Source organism: Accipiter gentilis, chromosome 11, assembly GCF_929443795.1.
Source record: "Accipiter gentilis chromosome 11, bAccGen1.1, whole genome shotgun sequence".
In the NCBI taxonomy this organism is placed as follows: Eukaryota; Metazoa; Chordata; class Aves; order Accipitriformes; family Accipitridae; genus Astur; species Astur gentilis.
In genome coordinates, this window is record NC_064890.1 from 22,508,364 (window position 1) to 22,527,802 (window position 19,439).

The 19,439-nt window shown below is 35.9% G+C and overlaps 1 protein-coding gene across 4 annotated transcripts in view; it reads right to left on the reverse strand.

Moving 5' to 3' along the window:
- Positions 1-19,439, reverse strand: part of IL17REL (interleukin 17 receptor E like) — a 47,627-nt gene that overhangs the window by 7,662 nt on the left and 20,526 nt on the right. For 3 of the 4 annotated variants that reach the window (XM_049814494.1, XM_049814493.1, XM_049814491.1), the window contains 11 exons: positions 14,907-15,056; positions 14,037-14,146; positions 12,462-12,576; positions 10,819-10,863; positions 9,844-9,983; positions 9,609-9,680; positions 7,331-7,385; positions 3,808-3,971; positions 1,437-1,484; positions 1,032-1,089; positions 548-693 (listed from right to left, as the gene is read on the reverse strand). In XM_049814494.1, coding sequence (XP_049670451.1) covers positions 548-693; positions 1,032-1,089; positions 1,437-1,484; positions 3,808-3,971; positions 7,331-7,385; positions 9,609-9,680; positions 9,844-9,983; positions 10,819-10,863; positions 12,462-12,576; positions 14,037-14,146; positions 14,907-15,056 — 1,103 coding nt within the window. The remainder of the gene's footprint in view (positions 1-547; positions 694-1,031; positions 1,090-1,436; positions 1,485-3,807; positions 3,972-7,330; positions 7,386-9,608; positions 9,681-9,843; positions 9,984-10,818; positions 10,864-12,461; positions 12,577-14,036; positions 14,147-14,906; positions 15,057-19,439) is intronic. The other variant, XM_049814492.1, reaches the window with a different exon arrangement.

Sequence of the window (19,439 nt, forward strand, 5' to 3'; positions counted from 1 at the left end):
CTCCCATAATCATTTCCCTCTTTCCCCCCACTTTGCTGGAAGAAGCAGTTGTGTAGTCACACAGTCAGCTTGCTCAAAAAGCTAATTTGGCTGAAAACTTACCTTTTTTGTGTGTTGAGTTTGTTTTGGCAACTGAGAGATTTATAATGGCTCAAGATCATCATGGATTTATGCCTCAAGTCTTACATTTCATGATGCGAGATCTGCTAGGTCAGCTGTATCAGTGACCCACACATGAAATATAACAGTAACAATTGCTATATACATACTACAAATACACCGCAAAAATGATGTTAAAACAATATTAAGGTTCCACTCAATAGTCACTTCCTTTGATGTGACTCATTTGACTTCAGGATCTTTATTTATTTCTTGCTTCAGTGTGAGATCAGAATTAGAACTACGTGCTTTAAAAATGTTCCAGTAATTGTTCCAATACGTACATGCATGGGTTTATTAATGCTTTCAAGCTGCAGAGCAATAAATGGAATAATAAATTAATGTAGTTAGATAGTCTTACAATGTTTAAGAAATAATATATACAAACCACAGAGACTGAATGGTGCATCCCAACAGATTCACATGAAGCCAGCTGCGTCCTGTTACACACAAGCACTGAGAATTGTGCCTTGGTTTGGGATGTGAAGAAAACTTGTATTTGTTCTGCAGCTGTAGCAGTTCTCATTCTCCAAGCTGATATTAGGGGAAAAGACTTACTTTTAGACATACAGGGACCATATATTATATTCTAAATTGTTATATCTAAAATAAAAGCCTTTTTACTTAGTTAAGTGCCATCAAATGATATGCAAGTAATTATTTTGATTCCTATAAGTTACTTTTTATGCTGATAAACACTTGATTTAGTGGGGATTCATAGAAGTAACAAGCTGTCAAATCTCTTTGCCAAAATTTACAAGCTACGGTGATGTGAACCCATCTCACCTGCTTACTGGAGAACGCTCATATCTTGTGACCGATTTAAATATTATTCACAATTTAATATTATGTAATTAAAAAAATATACTTACCTGGAAATTCTCCATGTGCAAATGGACATTTAACCCAAGAGCCTTGCTTGGTTGTAAACTGAAAGCAAAGAAATCTGTTAGGAGAACTGGATTTTCAGTTTCAATCTGTGGCTACAGCTTCAACTAGAGATGATCAGTGCATTCCAGAAAGACACATTTTTTGCCCTGCTTTTCCTAAGCACAAAAAACAGAGGGCACAATCTGACCTATGTCCTATCTATCATTGCTGCTGCACTTCCAAAGAACCTCCTTTTAATCTAATCTTTCACATTTCCTTTATTCTTACTTCCCATTCATCAGAGCTATGAAACAAAATACTGAACCTAAAGAACATTAGCAAGTAATTTTTTTAGAGCTGACAGAAAGAGAGTGGTTAGTAAGTGTTTTATAAAGAAATACCTTTACCTTCATGCAAAGTCTTGGGTGAGTGTCCACACGAGAATATTTAACCTGCTTGAAAGGAGAGCACTCAGCATTAGCTAGTTTCATTAACTAGTTTCACAAAATCAGTTACCCAAAATTTTCATTATTTGATTACTGAGAAAGGAACTGCTTTGTCTACTTTATAAACATTCCAGAAAGTTGATCACATAAAATAATAAGAATGGAAACAACTGCTACTTTGGATTACTGAATAATTTGCTTCTTTTTATCTGTAACATGTAACTTTTTTTATAGTCAGTCTGACCCATTAGAGCTAAATTAATTGATTCTATGGTGGCTTGTGTGCAAAATTCTGACTACACAGTTTCAGTCCCTTATTTACCACTCATCAGCAACTCAGCAGAACTTTTCAACATACACCCAAAAATGTTGATCCACTTTCAGTTCAGAAATTTTTCATTTTTCCATATCCCTATTCCAGAAAAGACTTAAATGTAGACTGCATTTTAGACATCCACTTAAGTGACCTACAAAACATTGCTTTCTTGATTAACAACTGTTTACCCTTCAAGGACTTCACCATAAAAAGCCTCATCTCATATAAACAATTACTACCCATGTAAGTCATCTTTCTTAAATAAACACTGTTGCTCAAGTGACTAAGCATAACACACTGCATCATGACCAAACACCTCTTCCCTGTAACTTTTTTGAGAAGATCATAATGGATGTCCTCAGGTATGTCTACAATAGGGTCACAGAAGATAGTTCTCTAAGAGTCCAGTGAGATATGGAGCATTGCCACTGACAGAGAAAGCCCCAGCCTAATTAGAGATAAGAGTTATATAGCTTTTGGGCCTAAGTCAGTACATGTGCATAGTATTAGAGCATCCAGCATTGTGTGGATTTACTGGGGGAGCCAGCACTGTCTGAGGAATCTCTGCAGTAGTCTCCAGCACACTATAGAGATGTTTTTCGAGGTTACGGTACAATAAATGGACCAAATTCAATATCAAAACTTTTAGGATTAATTAGAAAAAAAGGGAAAATTCATTCTGTCCATGAATATTAATATTCAGCCATTAAATGCAATGAGTAAATACAGGAAAACACTCATTGCCTGTAATAAACTAATCTTGGATTGTGTTCTGGGTAATAGATATGAGCATTACCAGCCAAACCTCATTTTAGGCTTTTTTTTTCTTTTTTTTCCTCTCCTGCAAGCAATGAGTTATGCTTGTTGTCAGCAGACGACAAATCCCACAGGGATGACTCACATGTGTAAAATTAAATATATTTGGTTTTGCAAGATCAGAGCTTTGTTGAAACCCATAAAATGGTGAATCTGAACAATCACTGAACACTTGGCCAGGAGTTCCTAATCAAAAAAGCATCCAATAATCTTGAGTCAACCCCCCTCCCCCCCAAATCATGTCATTAGAATAATACTCATAAAGTTTCAAAAATTAAGAATTTGTATTTGATTTTATTTGCCTTTTCAGTTGTTACCTCAAGTTTACTGGCTTCTCTCCACAATCAGAAAAGCCTGAAACCTACTTTTCAAGACAAAAGCCAGAATTCTAACCAACCTCATAACTCCAGTGCATTCAGCGTCATGAGACTTCGGATTGAAGTATTAAGCAGCTCAAGATACAAGCAATGAAAACCCTTTTTAACTTTAGAACATAAGTGCTGGAAAAATTGAGGGACCCAACATGTCAGCACCCACAATTTCAAGACATTGGACCAGGTTGAGGAAGGCACTTCAAAGAGACCTTAATAAAATACAAAACAATTGTGCCCTACCAAAGTACCATTATGTCTCCAGTAAGATTTAAAGAGATTTAGGTTCATCTCACTTACATTTTCGGTGTCTGAATGTTAAATACCCAAATCTGATCTAATTACAATTATTGTGATAGTCAGTGAAAAGAAAGAGGTACCTTCAGAGAGAAATCCCTCCAACCTTTCTTACATGCCTATCTTCAGATGAGAAGAGTTGTCCTCCCAGTCTGTCTGTTTCACTTTAAAGGGAATCTGACACAAATAGCATAGACTTGAACACCTATCTTTTAGACAACAAAGTCAGGGCAGATGAAACATGCCTTTACTATAAATGAAAAGCAGACCCTATTTACCCCCAAGAATTTAGCAAACATTACTAGCTTCACAGTCATTTCCACTTTTTATTTCTTAATAGTGAGTCAGTGAGCATTTTGAATAAATCGTGTGGTTAGTGTACAAGAACAGACTGTGATTATGAATAGTCTTAAGTATCAGAGAAGAAGAGAGGAATCTGTAAATGCTCTTATTCCAAAGTCTAGCTCTTCACATTACGTCTTTGGTGATGGCCTTCAATCTCACAGTTTGAATAAATCTGCATAGCTCTTACTTTCTCAGGAGAATTTTTGGAAGAGTTTTGTATATCTTCACAGTGGTCGTTAGACTTCATTAACCTGCATAGGTTAACCATGACAAGCACAGGACAGGCTGGCTCCCAAGCTAGGGTTTGTGTTGCTGGGTTATAAACAATATTATCCCATAGCGCCTTCGTATCTGTGCACAAAGAGTCGAAATATTATTCAAGATGTCTAAAAATTAATCAAAATTGTTCATAAGTCTGGAACTTACACATGTGCTTAAAACCAAAAGCATTGCTTTTCCATTTCTTTGTCATTTCAACAATCAGAACTGCAGTGTTTCACGCTGTAACAGTGTAAAACTTTAATTCATCCCACCAAAGTGTTGGCATTTACCAGAGGTACTCAACCTGAGAGCTTAGTCTTACCAGTCTCCCACTACGGTGATAGACAGGCATCACTAGGGTTCTTAAGCAGGCTGCACAAGCTCCTGGAAGTTCATTCTCTGCCCATCAATCACAGGGGGAGTGTAACGCAAGTATATTCCTAACCAAGAACCTTCTGTTAACTGTGTATAGTAAATTGGAATGAAGCCATACATTAGCGACTGGAGATGGTACTGGAGACGATTCTGTGTGTCTTGTGTAGGACTTAAATGCACACAATGTACATGTAAGAAGATAAATTCAGGCCTTTGGCTGAATATCAAGAACTCCAATAGTAAACAAAGCTGTACAAGTCATTCACAATAAATAATTTTTCTACAGCATTTATATAATCTTCTTTCTATGCATACTGGGCAAACCACAATTTCAGAGCTAGTCAACATATATTTGGGGATATCCTAAATAGACACTATCATAAAATAAAATCTGTCTTATTTATTTGATTGGTCAAATTAGTCACTTCATACTGACTTTCTTTTCCATTTAGCTGCACATGGATGAGACAATTTCCAGCATGAAATTCCCCAGCATGATATTTTAGTTCTTACTTCAAGAAGTAATTTGGAAAGTTTTACATTTGTCTAATAGTCAGAAGTAGGAGAAAAATATATTTCTGCAACTATTCGTGAAGAAAAAACTTGAAAACGTGGCCAGTTGGATGTTCAAGAGGAGTGAACAAACAATACCCATGACTAGAAAACATAGCAAAGTGAAGCACAGTGTCCAAATTCAACTAACATCAAGCATAACAACAATTCCTATTGATATTGCTTCTCTCAGAAATGTCCTGAATTAAAACCTTTTGAAGTTTTCTAATAGAAACCTTCCAGACCCTTTAATTCTGCCAAGCCTCTTGCTGTCTTAACTTTGTGTCCCAATGTGTATACATCAAAATACCAAAACTTTCTATGAAGTGGAAATTTTTATTGTTTAAAAAAACTGCTAGAAATGTTGATTCTTTTTAAAAAATGCTCTTTTTAATAAATGAACATGTTCTATAAAGCTAATGTTTAGAGAATATTTAACCTGACTGCAAAGTCCTGGGTCCCAACAGTTCTGATATTTTTCACAGCTACATTTTGAATGTTATAGAAGTCTGTAATCATTTAGATATAAGTGTAATCCTAATAGTTAAGAGACTAGCACACAATTAAGACTTCTCAGGTTTGTTTCCAGGCCTGCTCATTGACTTATTACCTGGCTTACTTTCCTTCTGTTTTACTCCTATGTGGCATCTACTTATTTACATCATAATAAAGATGCTCATTCATCTTCAGTCTCATATAATTACATTGTTTAGTAACCAATACACATTCTTTTTTCCTTTTTTTCTTCTCTTAGTTACATTAACCCAAAACAGTTATTACATAGAGGAGCTTCTTTCTGATTCACAACTGTTAATTACCTCCTACCACAGAACTTATTCTATAATCCCAATTTTTATTACATCAATGATAAATGAGCCAAAAAAAAGAACCAAGCTACTTCAGATATTCCAGCAGAGCTGTAACTTAGGAAAAAGAAAGATTTAAATAGAAAATAATGGGGCTTAAAAGCTGGAACTCCCTATATACTTGAATAGCTGGGTGCTACAGTCTAAAAAATTGCCTGAGACTCCTGCAAGGAGGATAGTTGAGCAGACAAAAAGTATAGCTGTGAAACAGTATTTCCCATCTTCACTTCCTTATCAAAGCTATAAGTTAAGTTTTCAATTGTAATTGTCCATTGGAACTTCCTAAATGGACAAAAATAAGCTTCAAGAGCTTCAGTGTGCCAAAGCACATACTGCCTTTCCTCTTACTACATAAAGCTTTGTATCATATGCTTCAGCTATCCCTGTAGTCCTGATTCAATGGCATCAGAGAGCAGAATGACTGCAGTAGTAAGGAAAAGAAGCAGAATACAGAAGAAAGGAAGGAATCATGGGATTAATGAGCCCAATTTCCTGCACTTGCAAAGCATAACCATTCCAAGCACAGGAAATAGGTAGAGCTAGGAGAAAACTTGGAAGAAAACAACCTGTGCCCCATGAGACCCAGCCTCAGGCTGAACAGCTACTAAGAGTAGAGGTTAGGACTTCATACTGCAGATGGCCAACAGGCTTTGCTTTTATGACCTTGAAGACAGATCTGACTACATGACATAGACATAGCTACAGACAGAGCTTGAGAATTCCTATAAGTGCTGTCCATTGCATAAAGAGATTAAAAAAAATAATCACTTTTTATTTAGTCAAACTGCCTTCCATTGCTACAAAGGAATGGTAGTGTCACAAACACTGCCTTCTGCCACAACAAAATAAACCAGAAATGAAGGCTGGGCTTACTAAAGAGGAAATTGCTTCCATTTTAACACAAATGTATCGGCCCTGCAAGAATGTGAAAGGATTGCAGTGAATGTCTATGCAGTTTAATGAAGTTTGGATGCACTGTTATAGGTTGGTGTTTTTATTCTCTCTCAAGGTTGTTTTCTTTTTTTAAATCAAATACTGAAATCCCCTAATGGGCTTCTTAGAATAGTCTGGGGAAAAAATATTGTTGTACTTATGTTGGACTTTACACAATAAAACACTTTTTCAGCCCATGCTTTTTTCTATCTGTCTGGTAAAACTTTCACTAAAACCCTATGTAATATGAAATTTCTTTTTCAACTGTCATCTCAGACCAACCTCTGACTTTGCTGGAACACTTTGTGTGAATATTTTCCCATTAAGTATGGGAACTCCCATATGCAGTTAACTGTCTTCTTTTTCAACTCCCTATTTCCTCCTTTAAGTTGGATTTCGGACACCTTCTTCAAATCTCTCCTTGAAGCCTTCTTCTCACATAAGCATTTCAAAGCTGACCTCAGTGGCTTTTCTTCCTTCTAGCCAATTTGTGTGTGACTTAAGAAAATGTGGGAAATGACTAGAAAGTTACTTAGTGTTTATATTGGCATAAATTTGGTGAACAGTATGGTCTGAAAGTAAGTTATTTCGTCTACCCACAGTATGATAATTTCCTTGAAGTTTTGCAATCTATGGTTTTCACCTTAGATGAATTTCAAATTGCGACATACTACTGGAGTTGCTGAAAGTCACTCATATGAAGAGTAATCACACAGTACTTGCCATTTTCAAAGGGGCAAAGTTGTATCCTCCTTGCATCTGGAATTGCCAGCCAACCCTACAACCCAAAAAGTTGCCATTAGCTAGAGATTCTCAGATACACTAGGTTTTAACATTTCAGACAGAATATGACAGAACACCTTTCCACCAAAGATAAAGATGCTATGTTTATTAGAAAGCTTTGGAAATAGTTTTTTAAAAGGATGTTTTGCACTAGATACCTATATTATTGTTCGTCATTAAGGGGATAGGAGCTGTTGAACTAAGGTGATTCCTTTTAACACTATATCCCTACTATTTCTGAGTCATATATTTAGCCCAATTTCACTTAGAAAGTCTTCCAGTTTGATTTTCATTAAGTTTCTTACAGTGTCATTACTTTCTAGGGATATCAAAAGACATTCAAGAACCACATACAGATCTCCTGGCCTTTGTAATGGTAAAGGATGTATCCTTAAAATCTGAGGACTAACACTTAACCCAATCTACAAGTATATGTGCATGGCTGTTACTATACCCTAATTATTTAGATTCACGTGCAAACGTTTGTGTTACTCACAGTCCCCATCTATTTGCTCAGCAATTGTATTGTGGAATTCTCTGTGTATATGCTGAGAGGAATAACATCTTTGCAGTGACCTCATACCTTTCAGAGTGGAATAAAAAAAATCCTTAGGCTTGGAAGAGACCTTGTGGTTCAACTCGCATATTAAGGTATCTGATTTTAGGTGCTTACAATGTACATATCTGAGTGTGATTAAAGTGCCCAAATTACTATTACAGTAGCCATACAAAGATCTAGCCAATGTAGCCAGTGGAGTCTACAGTGCTATCCAGCACATCCCAAAATAGCCATCTACATTTGGTCAGTTGAGTAACTGACTGCATTTACTAGATCTCTATTGACTGTAAGAGTTTGGACATCTAATTCAAATGTAGATATCTACATCTGGACATCTACATTTAGGTATTTTAATACGCAAGGTAAATCCTACCCCAAAATTCACTGAGAAACGAGGTTCACATAGTATCTTTATATTTTACCAAGATCATTTTAAATTGGTTTGATGACTTTTTATTTGTTTTTATGAAAGATATTCCAAAATCCCACTTCTCAGATTATCAGAAAAAAATCTGTAGCTATCCTGAATATATTCACGTGGCAAGAATGGCTTTAGCTTAAAAAAAATCTGTTCTCTTTCCTTATAAGTGACCCTTCTGATCTGTATTTAGATAACAAACATAGTTTCTCTTTGCATGTGTTTTACCAGGCTAATGAAAACATGTTCTTTGAATCTCCTTTATAAGACAGTCTCTCCGTTCCCCAACCATTCTAGATTTTTTATGTACATCTTCCATTTGAATTACCCTTTCTTGAATATGGATACAAGAATTGCCTACAGTATTTCAAAGAAGGCCTTGCTGATATTTTCCTGTTAGCTTGTAATAATCTAACCCACTAGACCTTCGTTCACATTTACATCATGTAAGCATGTTAGTTTAATCATCCTGTGATGAACTATTACACCCAGATCTTTTTTCTTCCACTGTTATTTCTAAATGAGGACTCGCATCTTACAGCAAGAATTCTTTTTATTAGAGTAAGTGCATGAACTTGCACTTCGTATGTTACACTTCATCCTCCTTTAGTTATTTCACATATGAAGATCTCTAGTCTCTTCCAGTTATCCTGACCCTCTTCCATTTTGATTACAGCTCTCAACTGTATTATCAGCAAATCTTATTAACGTGTTCCCACCTTCTGTGTCCATGTCATTGCTGAAAACACTTATATAAGAACTGCTCTAAGTGTGATCCTTAAATAACCTTCCTACTAGCACAGCCCCATTCAACAGGAGTAGTCGAGATAGCCTCCAGCTAGGCATTATCTACCATACAAATCTTGTTCTCGCTCCCAGCTTCCTCAATTCCTCTTTTCATTTCTCATGCAGTACTATATCAAATGCTATGCTGAAATTCAGTCAGATTTAATTTTCTGTCTTTTCATTGCTTATAAAAAATCAGTCAAATTAATCTTACACAATACTTTCCATAAATTAATGTAAATTGTATCCCATTTTCTTCTTATCTCCATGTTTTAATTAGTGTTTCCTAAAAAATCTCTTCCACATTTACATAATCATAAGGTCAGACAAGCCTTAGTGAAAAACTTATGTCTAAAGCCTTTTTCTACAGATTTTTCCTCCTTTCTTAGCACAAATCCCAGATAAATTTCTTTAATCAGAAACACAAGTATATACCAAATTCCAGACTGTATTACCTCAATGCAAAGACAAGGGAGTAGCTGAGAATATTTCAGAGAAACTGATTTTAAAGATTCCTTCCCTTTTATCTGAAATGAAAAAGATGGTCATGAATTCAGGACAGTAAAAGACTTTTAGTAAAGCTACATGAAGATATAGAAGGCCGTTTCCTATAACTATGCCCTCAATGACCACTTCTACCTACAAGCCACCTCCCACCAGTTCAGCAAACTTCTCTGAGCTGTAACTCACCACAGCAAATGCCCCTACATCTTCACAGGTAAACCATTTGTGGCACAGGCGAACATAATAATCTTGATCTCGAAGAAAGTTGGATACATTCACTGATATAATTTTCCTTGCCCTGTCTACATTATAATCAAACTGCCCAGCTGAAAAAGATAATTCAAGCATGACATTATCACATCTGTTTCTTTATTACTTTATTATTTCTATTTTGTTATTTCTTTAGAAAACATACAGAATGTATTTCATAACTTGATGGAGATGAAATTCAACTTCTATAGATTCTTACCTAGGATGTTTGAATTAATTCTTTTTATATCCTGATACTCCTAAAGGTATTCTTATTCTATGACACATAATAATTTTAATGAGAATAAATCTCAACATTATTCAGTTTTAAATTAGCACTGGCAATACTGAGAGACCAGGACACTTACTGATTTTACCTCAGCCTTAGTACTTGAAATCTTATGTAGTTCATGTACAAATATTTGAAATATACACACTAATACTACTACAAAAGCTGATTATTCCAAGGTTGCAACTTCCTTTCATAGAGAATATGTGCAACTATGTTAGACAAATACAATATGTGGGGGGATGTTTTCTTTTTTATATATTCATGGGTATGCCAAAATCAGGATAGCAGTTTGGCAAATTAATTTCAATCTGTTTATGAGATCTGTCTATAGGCAAAATATAAAATCAGCCATCCGAAGTGCATGAAAAGGACACAAACCCATTTCCAAAATTTTAAGCATTAAGTAGGTTGTCAATATGTTTATCTGCTCTCTAGCATTTCCAAGTAAATATAAAGAAACACATTTTCCAGGACATTACCTATCAACTACATCGTAATTATCAGTAGTGGCAGTTCTAAATCATCATTTTTTTCCCTGCTTATTCAGCTCTGAAAACAAATCTTTGTATAGGTCACCAGAAATATCTCACAGCTTTAAGCTGTACAGAAGATCAGCTCACCTGAACAAGCTGGAATATATTTTCCCACATCACTATTTCTGCAATCTGCAAAATAAAAGCCAGAGTTTTACTGTGTAAATAAACTGCCAAATTATCCAACAGCTTCCCAACAGGAAACCCATCTCTAATACCACTTTTTAAAGGCAGATTTACATCCAGTGCTAGATAAACAGCAAAAAAAGAAAAGCACCCTTACTACAAACAGAGATTATATCACAACTTGCCTTAAGAAGCTATCTCACCGGTGTGGGGTTTCTACTGGAAAACCTCATCAGCAGTTTAAGGTGGCAATCTAGGATATAACATTGCATTTCTTTACCTAGTACCTAACAATAATTTAAATAATAATAATCATAATAACAGTAGTTAATATAATAGTTAATCATAATAACAATAGCTTTCTTTGAAAGCTACTCCTGTTGTTTACCAGGCTTATTACTCTGTTATAAAAAACTGTGTATTTTTGCTATTCTGACTGTACTCTAGGCTTACAAAGAAACACGCTATTTAGCTCCCAGGAAGCTTACCAGAATTAGAGGCCAGATAACACTTTCAGAATTAATATCTAGTATTTTTATCTCCAAAACTTAAATCTTAATTTAAGAACACTAAATCAGCTCATAATGTGCTGCTTACTGTTTGCACCTTTCCTTGCTTAACTCGGTATTAGAGCAGCACTTTTCTCTCATTTCCCCACATAGTTCTTTTTCACAGAGAAATATTTCCTTGTTTACTCACCCTTGTAAAGTGTCTTAAAAGTGGGCTTTATAGAATGTTATTTTCCCCCCTCTTTATTCACAAAGTACATATCTACTTCAATAGTGAATTGGGATTTATCAAGAAAACAAAAGGCTTTTTAAATACAAAAAGGCTTTACTTCTATGAAAGCATGAAACAGACACTATGTGTCTGATACTGTGTGCAAGGGATGATACTGTACCAAGGGGCAAGGGAAAGAGCCACCCACCAACAGGCTCTGGAGATGAGAAGGCAGGACAATCCCAGGCACTGGATCAAACAAGGACTCTCATTTCAATTTTCGCAGCACAATTTGGTGTGCTTATCTCCACTAGCCACACTGTATCTTGGTCGGACCACAGTGCTGAATCTATTTTTATATGCCTATGGCAGGTACTTTACCCCCAAAACATGGAAAAATGCTACCTTATCTTATCCAGTTACATGAAAACAAGCAATAGAACAGCTAGCTAATGAAAGTAAAAAGAAATTTCTTTACATTTTGTTATTAAGCTTTCCTCAGTCTCTGGAACCACCTGTGGCCTAACTACAAAGAGAAGCAGAGGCTCCATCTTAACACCAAGAGAACACACAGGACTGAACATGCAGGCAGAGAAATAGCACACGCCAATCACAAGAAGGCCAATTAGGACAAATACATAGTGTAGTTCAGTTTTCCATGTACTGTTAGATACAAACTCTGGTCTCTGTTTTTTATAGTGAGTCAGATATTTATATGCACAAAATAAATCATCGAAATGTAGAATAAGACTGGTCCTGGCATACGTGATCTACCATCCCAGAACGTGATTTGGCTTTGCATTTGGAACTTTTTGGTTTGGGTTGGGTTTTTTTCTTTGAAAATATGTTTCTTGAAAAACTTCTGGTTTAAGATGTTTTCCTACCTTCAACATAGTATTCCTGACTCAGCTTGACTTCACAGTAATTTGGTACTGTTTTCATGGTCACGTAGATGTGTTGTGCTACATTGACTTCAATGCAATTGAATTGTACCTGTACCTGTTTAAAACATTTATAAAATCAAGTTTGTGCATGACTTCCAGAATACATGAAAACCACTGATTATCAAAGTTAAGCAAGCAATATTCTTTATTTAAATTTATTTATATTCACATGGAGCATTAAGCAGTCTCAGATATTGTAGCATTAAGAATGTAAAAGAAGCAGAGTATCATTACTTCTAACCCAGGATGTTGCTATCTTCTTCAGTTCCAGAAATCCAAGCATCTACAAGCTATCAAATAATCCTAAAAGCATAGAAATACAGGTACCCAATGCTTATTGAACTTCAAAAGTTCATACTACCAAAAGTTACAGTTTGTAGTCATTTTACAAGCAAAAACACTTGCCGAATAGGAAAAAAAGTCTGTTTAAACATTTAATGTTAACTTCAGCAAATTTGTTCATTCCAGCAACAGTTTGTGAGAGAGAAAGTAATTTAGGAGGCAAAAGTTGAGGTCCAGTTATAGCAGGTCATTCCCTCACTGATAGCAGTAACTATTAAAAATTCCATATAGGTTTTCATGTTGGATATACTCCTATTTGGTACAAGGCATTTGGAAGGTAAAAGACATCTTATGTCACCATTCTAATCACTGAACTGAAACTAAGAAAATTTCATTAAATATGTTTGTTGAGTCTTGCCTATAAACTTACCTTACTCTAAAAGCTACCAATTGTTCAATTGCTGGCCCTGCATTGCCTACAGGGATGTTTGATCATCAAGTAATACAGAGCATAAACTGCAATTGCAGTTTGGGAGAAAACTTTGTTTCACATGTGCAATCAATATAACATTTACAAAGCACACAAAGTAACACATTTTGTATGGGATTAATAACAGTTACCCACCAGTAATTGAAAGCAAACATTCATGTCTTTTAAACATTTGGTCAAGGATGGTTTGGGTTTTGGTTTTTTTGTTTTTCCCAGTTGCAAATTTTAATAAATACTTCTGGGTTCAGTTTAGTAAAAAAATTGTACTCTGTTGTTGCAATTATTATCATGACTTTAGGACAGATGTGCACAAGTGCTTAGGCACTTGGCTGTCTTCTAGATATGTGAATTCCATTGACATGGTTGGACTTAAATAAATCATATGTATGTACTTAAAATCCCTGTGGCATCGTGCTTCCTAGCAATTGGAGTTACAAAAGCTTCCCCACGATTTAGTGGGCACAAAAAGAAAGCTAGCAAAATTGATACAAAATTAGGCTTTGCAGAGGCAGCTTCTCTTGCAAAAAGGTAAGTGGGAGAAGTACAAAAATGGTGGAGAATTGAATTTATAGATTATAAAAGGACATTTTGTTATGGAGTTTCATTTGACAATGCTGAAGCATACATTTCATCGCAGTTTTCCACAAAGTCAATAAGAGAGAAAAATAAGAGAGATACAAAAGATATTTTTTTCAAAGGCTCATAAACATTTAAATGAAAAACAACCCAAAAAGGGAGTCTACCTTTTTTCCGTTAAGCATCTTGCTTTTTTTTCTCGCAAATCTCACATTTGTGCACTGAGATTGCTGTGTGTCCAGTGAAAGAGAACATATTTCCAGCCCACGGATATTCTCTGAAATGAGTTAAGAATAGATTTCAAAAATATAATTTAGGCACCTTTAAGAAAAACAGAAAAAGAAATTAAAATATACACGTATTTTATCTCTGTTTAAAAAAGGGTCATTATATATAACACATGTGGGGGTAGGAGCAAGGATTTAATACAGATTGCTATAAATTAAAGCTTTAATTATGCAAATTCTGATGCAAATTTTTTTTAAAATAAACCTATTAACTCTGAGTGAAGAATATCAGAAAAAATCTAAATGGTAACACACTAAGGACTTGAATGGCAGGGTGTTAGTAAAAATAGACTATGCCCAAAAAGTTTGAATGCTTTCATTTTATTTTAGTGTAGAATTGTAACTTCAGACACATAAACCATTTCTTCTTCTGCTGGGGAAGTCATTCACATCTGAATTACCAGAGCAGACAGAAATAACGTGTGTGTGCGTGTGTGCATGCACCCATGTCAGGGTAAGAAAGAAAAGGGCAGCAGTATGCTTCAGGCACTGGTAGAGGACAAGTTAAGTGTATTACGTTGGAAGTAAAACTTCAGTTGTCTCAAATTCATTATCTCAGTTCTCATCCCCTCAAGAAGGGCCATGGTTTTATCTTGGTTTGTAGTAAAATAGTTTCACAAAAAATATCTTTCTGATATAATTACATGAAAACAGCTTGGACACGAATATTGCAACACGAAACAAAATTTGGCTGAACAGATATAAATGAAAAGTAAACAGAAATGGTTCAGTAGCAATTCTGCTTCCTACCATCCAGATTTAGAGTTCCTTTAATGTTTAAATGTAGAGAGCATGAACTTCCTTGGACACATTTCATCACTGTTGAGATCTTCATGCTTTTCAGTACCATAGAAGAAAAAGATGCAGGAGCATCATGGCAGAAGCTGTTTAAAATGCCACCTAAAAATGAAACCACAAAGACAGAGAAATCTCATTGTGCACAGGATATCTGGGGGAGAGAAAGCGCCAAAGGTGAAGCTCCAGCTCTACTGAAATCAGTAGGGAAATCACCACTGACTTCATCAAAGCCAGTACTTTAGCTAAGACTTTCACGTGGCCCACATAGCTAGTTGGCTTCACTAGCAATGCAGGGGGATTGGAAAGAATGACATTACAGATGGGGTTTGATAATAAATTTCCTAGCTTAGGGAAATGTTAACCCCCAAGAGGAAGGAATCACACTTCTAACAGTTAAGGCTAGCAGAGCATACCTAGACTAACAGTGTTTTTAAACTATCAGATCTGCTAGATAGTGGCTAGACTAATAGTTCATTTAAACTTTTTTTCAAAACCATTACCTGTATATTGTGAGCACTCTTATAGGTAGTATTTTAATTTTAGGACTGGCCGACGATCTCAACTGCTGTTAAAATATCACTTTCACACAAGAGGGCACCATTGCATTCCTAGTCATGGAAAAATCCCTCACACCTACAGGATTTCCTTCTGCTTTAGACCAGAACAGCAAGAGCAGAATAAATATTATTCAGGCCTTCTTCAAGGTGTAAACAGTAGGCACAGAACACAGCTACTATGTCTCATCTTATTTTCCCACGGAAATTTAGTCATCCCAAAGCCTTAGGACATCAGTTTGCGCAGCCACCTTCTGAAAGCTAATGTAAAAGAAAAAAACAGTCTTAAGGCCGCAGATCTCACCAGTTAGCCATATTTCATCTCTTTCTACTTCTCAGACTGCCCTGCACAGAAATCAGTTAGTTATTTATGAATTTATTTTGGTACAGTGGATTTAATACCCAATGCATTCCTTGGGTTTCTCTACCTCACATACATTGTAGTCTCAAAAATTAAGAGTCCAAGAAACTATCAAAACAAATAGCCAGGGAATTGGGTTTTGTCCCTTAGCTTTGTGGTATATAATGCAGCATACCTCATTTTAGCTGTAACTACATCATAGCAATTTCTTTGAAATATTTCTTACCCTTCTCACTTCGGTCCATAGCATGAAAGTTAAAAGACACCCAAGTAAAAGTATTTTACTGCACATTCTCCTCCCCCTGGGGAGAGGCTGGAAGGCCAAAAAACCATTTGACTCTTATTAGTCATGCTGCTTAACATAGTCCTAGAAGGAGTTCAATTAGTATGGCGAAGAGCATAGTATGAAACAGCAGTGCCACGATACTGTGGCTGCCATAAAATACAGGGTAACACTCTTAAATCATCAGGAAAGGATGCATCCCTCAATGTCTAGCCAAGCATTGCTGTCAAGCGTGGATGCCCACTGACTCACATGGAAGACATCCACAATTCTCACAGAGGAAAGGTAGGATGTGGAGGAGGAGGAAGGACAAGGCTTACCCTTACTTACCCTTCCAATGAAGGAAAGTGCTCTAAATTTAAAGACTGGAAGTGTATTAACCTATATAGGACCTCTTTCTACGAGACCCTCACTTTCACAGTGTCCAGTTGCAGCTGAAGCCCATTGTCAAGGATTGGATACTGATACATGCAGGACGTGAAGATAGGCTGACATAAATGTGGTACCTTGGCTTGAATCTGTCAGGCCTTAAGGTGCCCTCAAACTTGGTATCAGGAGAAATAAGTCCTGCACAATACATATCAAAAGTCAGAAAAGACAAACACTTCACTCCTGAATCTCCACTCCACTATCCTGGTTTTGTACCATTAAGCTTGGAGGCAACAGGATATGCTGACATGAACCAAGTGGAAAAGAATGGAAAAACAAGGACACTCCACCTCAACTGACAGTAGAGTCAACTCTCAATTATCCAAGGTAATATTGTCAATGAGAGAAAACAATTTGTGCAAACCAAAGAAAAAACACTGATCATTCAAAATATACAAATTAGGCTTTACAAGCAGTGGAGTACATTGACTTTTGAAAAATTTGTAACCATGTTTCCACAGAGATGAGGCAGCCTTAAGAAGTACAGTACACAGCAGCCAGATGTGAACACTATATTCCATGTTCCAAGAATGGGTGGTGTAATAATCCTGAAGGTACATCAGGATGCAGGGAGAGTTATTGTACAACACCCAATCAATCCACCCACAGTTACTTGGGAGGTTATTATATTGCAGAACTACCTGATAATTATTCCTAATAATGTGATAAGTGATTATTAGTTTTAGCTCTTTCTCTTTGCTCAAAAATATTTTTTCTTGATTACATCGTATGACGTGCAGTTGTGGATACCAAATGGTACCCAGGACCAACTGTTTCTGCTTAATTCCTTGGTGGTTGGTGCAACTTTCTTGATCCAGGCCTATCATCTTGCCCATTCCCATGTCAGTGTAGAAATGATTTAAGGGAAAAGCAATGTATATGTATATATACACATTGTCAAAGCTGACAGTTCTTTACAAAGTATTCCATTTGGATGAATTTGACCAGATTATTTGACACTACTTATTTCTAGGAGAGACTGTCATGACTTAATGGAATTCAATCCTTAGTTACTACTGCTTGAGGTATGGTATTATCAGATGTCACAAGCTTGGAACTATCTCAGGAGAATCCTAAGTCATACCTATGTGCATTACTGACAATGGATCAGCATCAGACAGATGTACAAACACAGTTTTAGGGACTACTGTCTGTCTGTAAGCAGGGACACTGTCCTCCTTGATCACAGTTTCTACCTTCAAACTGAGAACAAATAAGTAATACACTGGATAAAATGAAACTACTCTTCCACTTTGGATTTTTTCCATTAATTTTAGGATACATTTTGACAATTGCAAAATATGCTGCTCATTAATAATAATTTAAATTGATCATATCATGCATGAGGATATTAGCTTTGGATCACAATAAATATATGATACAAGAAAGAGCTGACAGAAAATAATTTTCATGCAATAAATCATCACAGTATGAGACTCATTTCTGACTAATTCTTCAGTAAACTCCTACCTTATCATCTTTTAATCCCCCCCGTTAGTTTTCTCTGGAACACACACCTCTTTCCTTTTCTCACGAGCAGTTTGATCTACACCTCAGAAGACATAAAGATACATCTTGCTACACAAACCATCTGATGAGTAAATGTTGCCTGAATTTTACATTTATGAATTATAACTGTAATTAGCCCTATATGAGAGAGGGATTGTTGCTGTAATAAAAGATTCCTTAATTATGGACACATATAAGCCCAGGCATAGAGAAGCCAAGGCTTATTATTCAGCATGTAGACACTTTCCTTGTACTTTTGCCATCAGCTCAACCACAGCAGATTATTTTTTTATCTGATGATGCAGCAATCAACCCAGAACTGTCACAACAGCAAAACACACCTTATGTACACTTGGATAATAGAAGCCAGAGCTAAGCAATGAATACGCAATAGAAATTATTAGATGGATAATTTGAAGCCTCAGGCAAGAAGGTGAAATTGGAGAACAGAAAAAAAAAATGGCAGAGAAAATCCATTAATAAGAGGTCCAGGCCAACACCTAACAGAAGATCCTAACTGTCTGGGTGTCTTTTTTCTGGTATTTCTTCCCTACAAGAACTGTAAGAATCTGAAATACCTAGTATACTGGCAGTGCTAAATTTTTAAGCATATCTAAAGCACACTAAAATTGCTTCACTGGAGCATCATTCCATGAGTATAAATTACAGTAGCATTTCAAACCTATTTGCATATGATTTACCACAGTATCTGCTGCATCTGTGCATTATGATGATTCAACAAAATTCATAAACAAACTAGATATGCTCTCCTAAGATAACCACATGGTGCACTTCAGTTAATATATACCAAAATTCGCTACTTAAAAGTACTTACACCAATTATGAAATTGATTAAATTTCAGACTGGCAGCCTCTCTTTCACAATAGATTGCAATGCACAGTAAATTAGACCAGTTTCACAGTTGTATGTTCAGAAAATATTTCAAACTTCCAAGGACATGGGACAACGTGGTGATATACCGTGCCAAATACATTTTCTGAGAATGTAAGGCTTTTTTTAAATCACTGATATATTGATAACAATGTCTGGATATATTACAGTGCATTTCAAATACTACAGCAGCCCTTATGTACTACTAATAGTCTAGAAGAGCAGGAGGGAGAAGGCAGAGTCAAAGCTATGTTGCCAAATACTACTGAGCTGATAGCTGCAAATTCTAGGAAATCGTGTCATCTGTTTGTTGCAGCTAAAAGCAATGACTATTGCAAACGTGCTCTATTATACAGTTAAGGTCTTTTAAGGTAATTTTACCTCAAATAATAAATAATAAAAAGAATGACTATAGAAAAGGAAGTATGGAAATTAGTATACACCCACTGTTGCACAA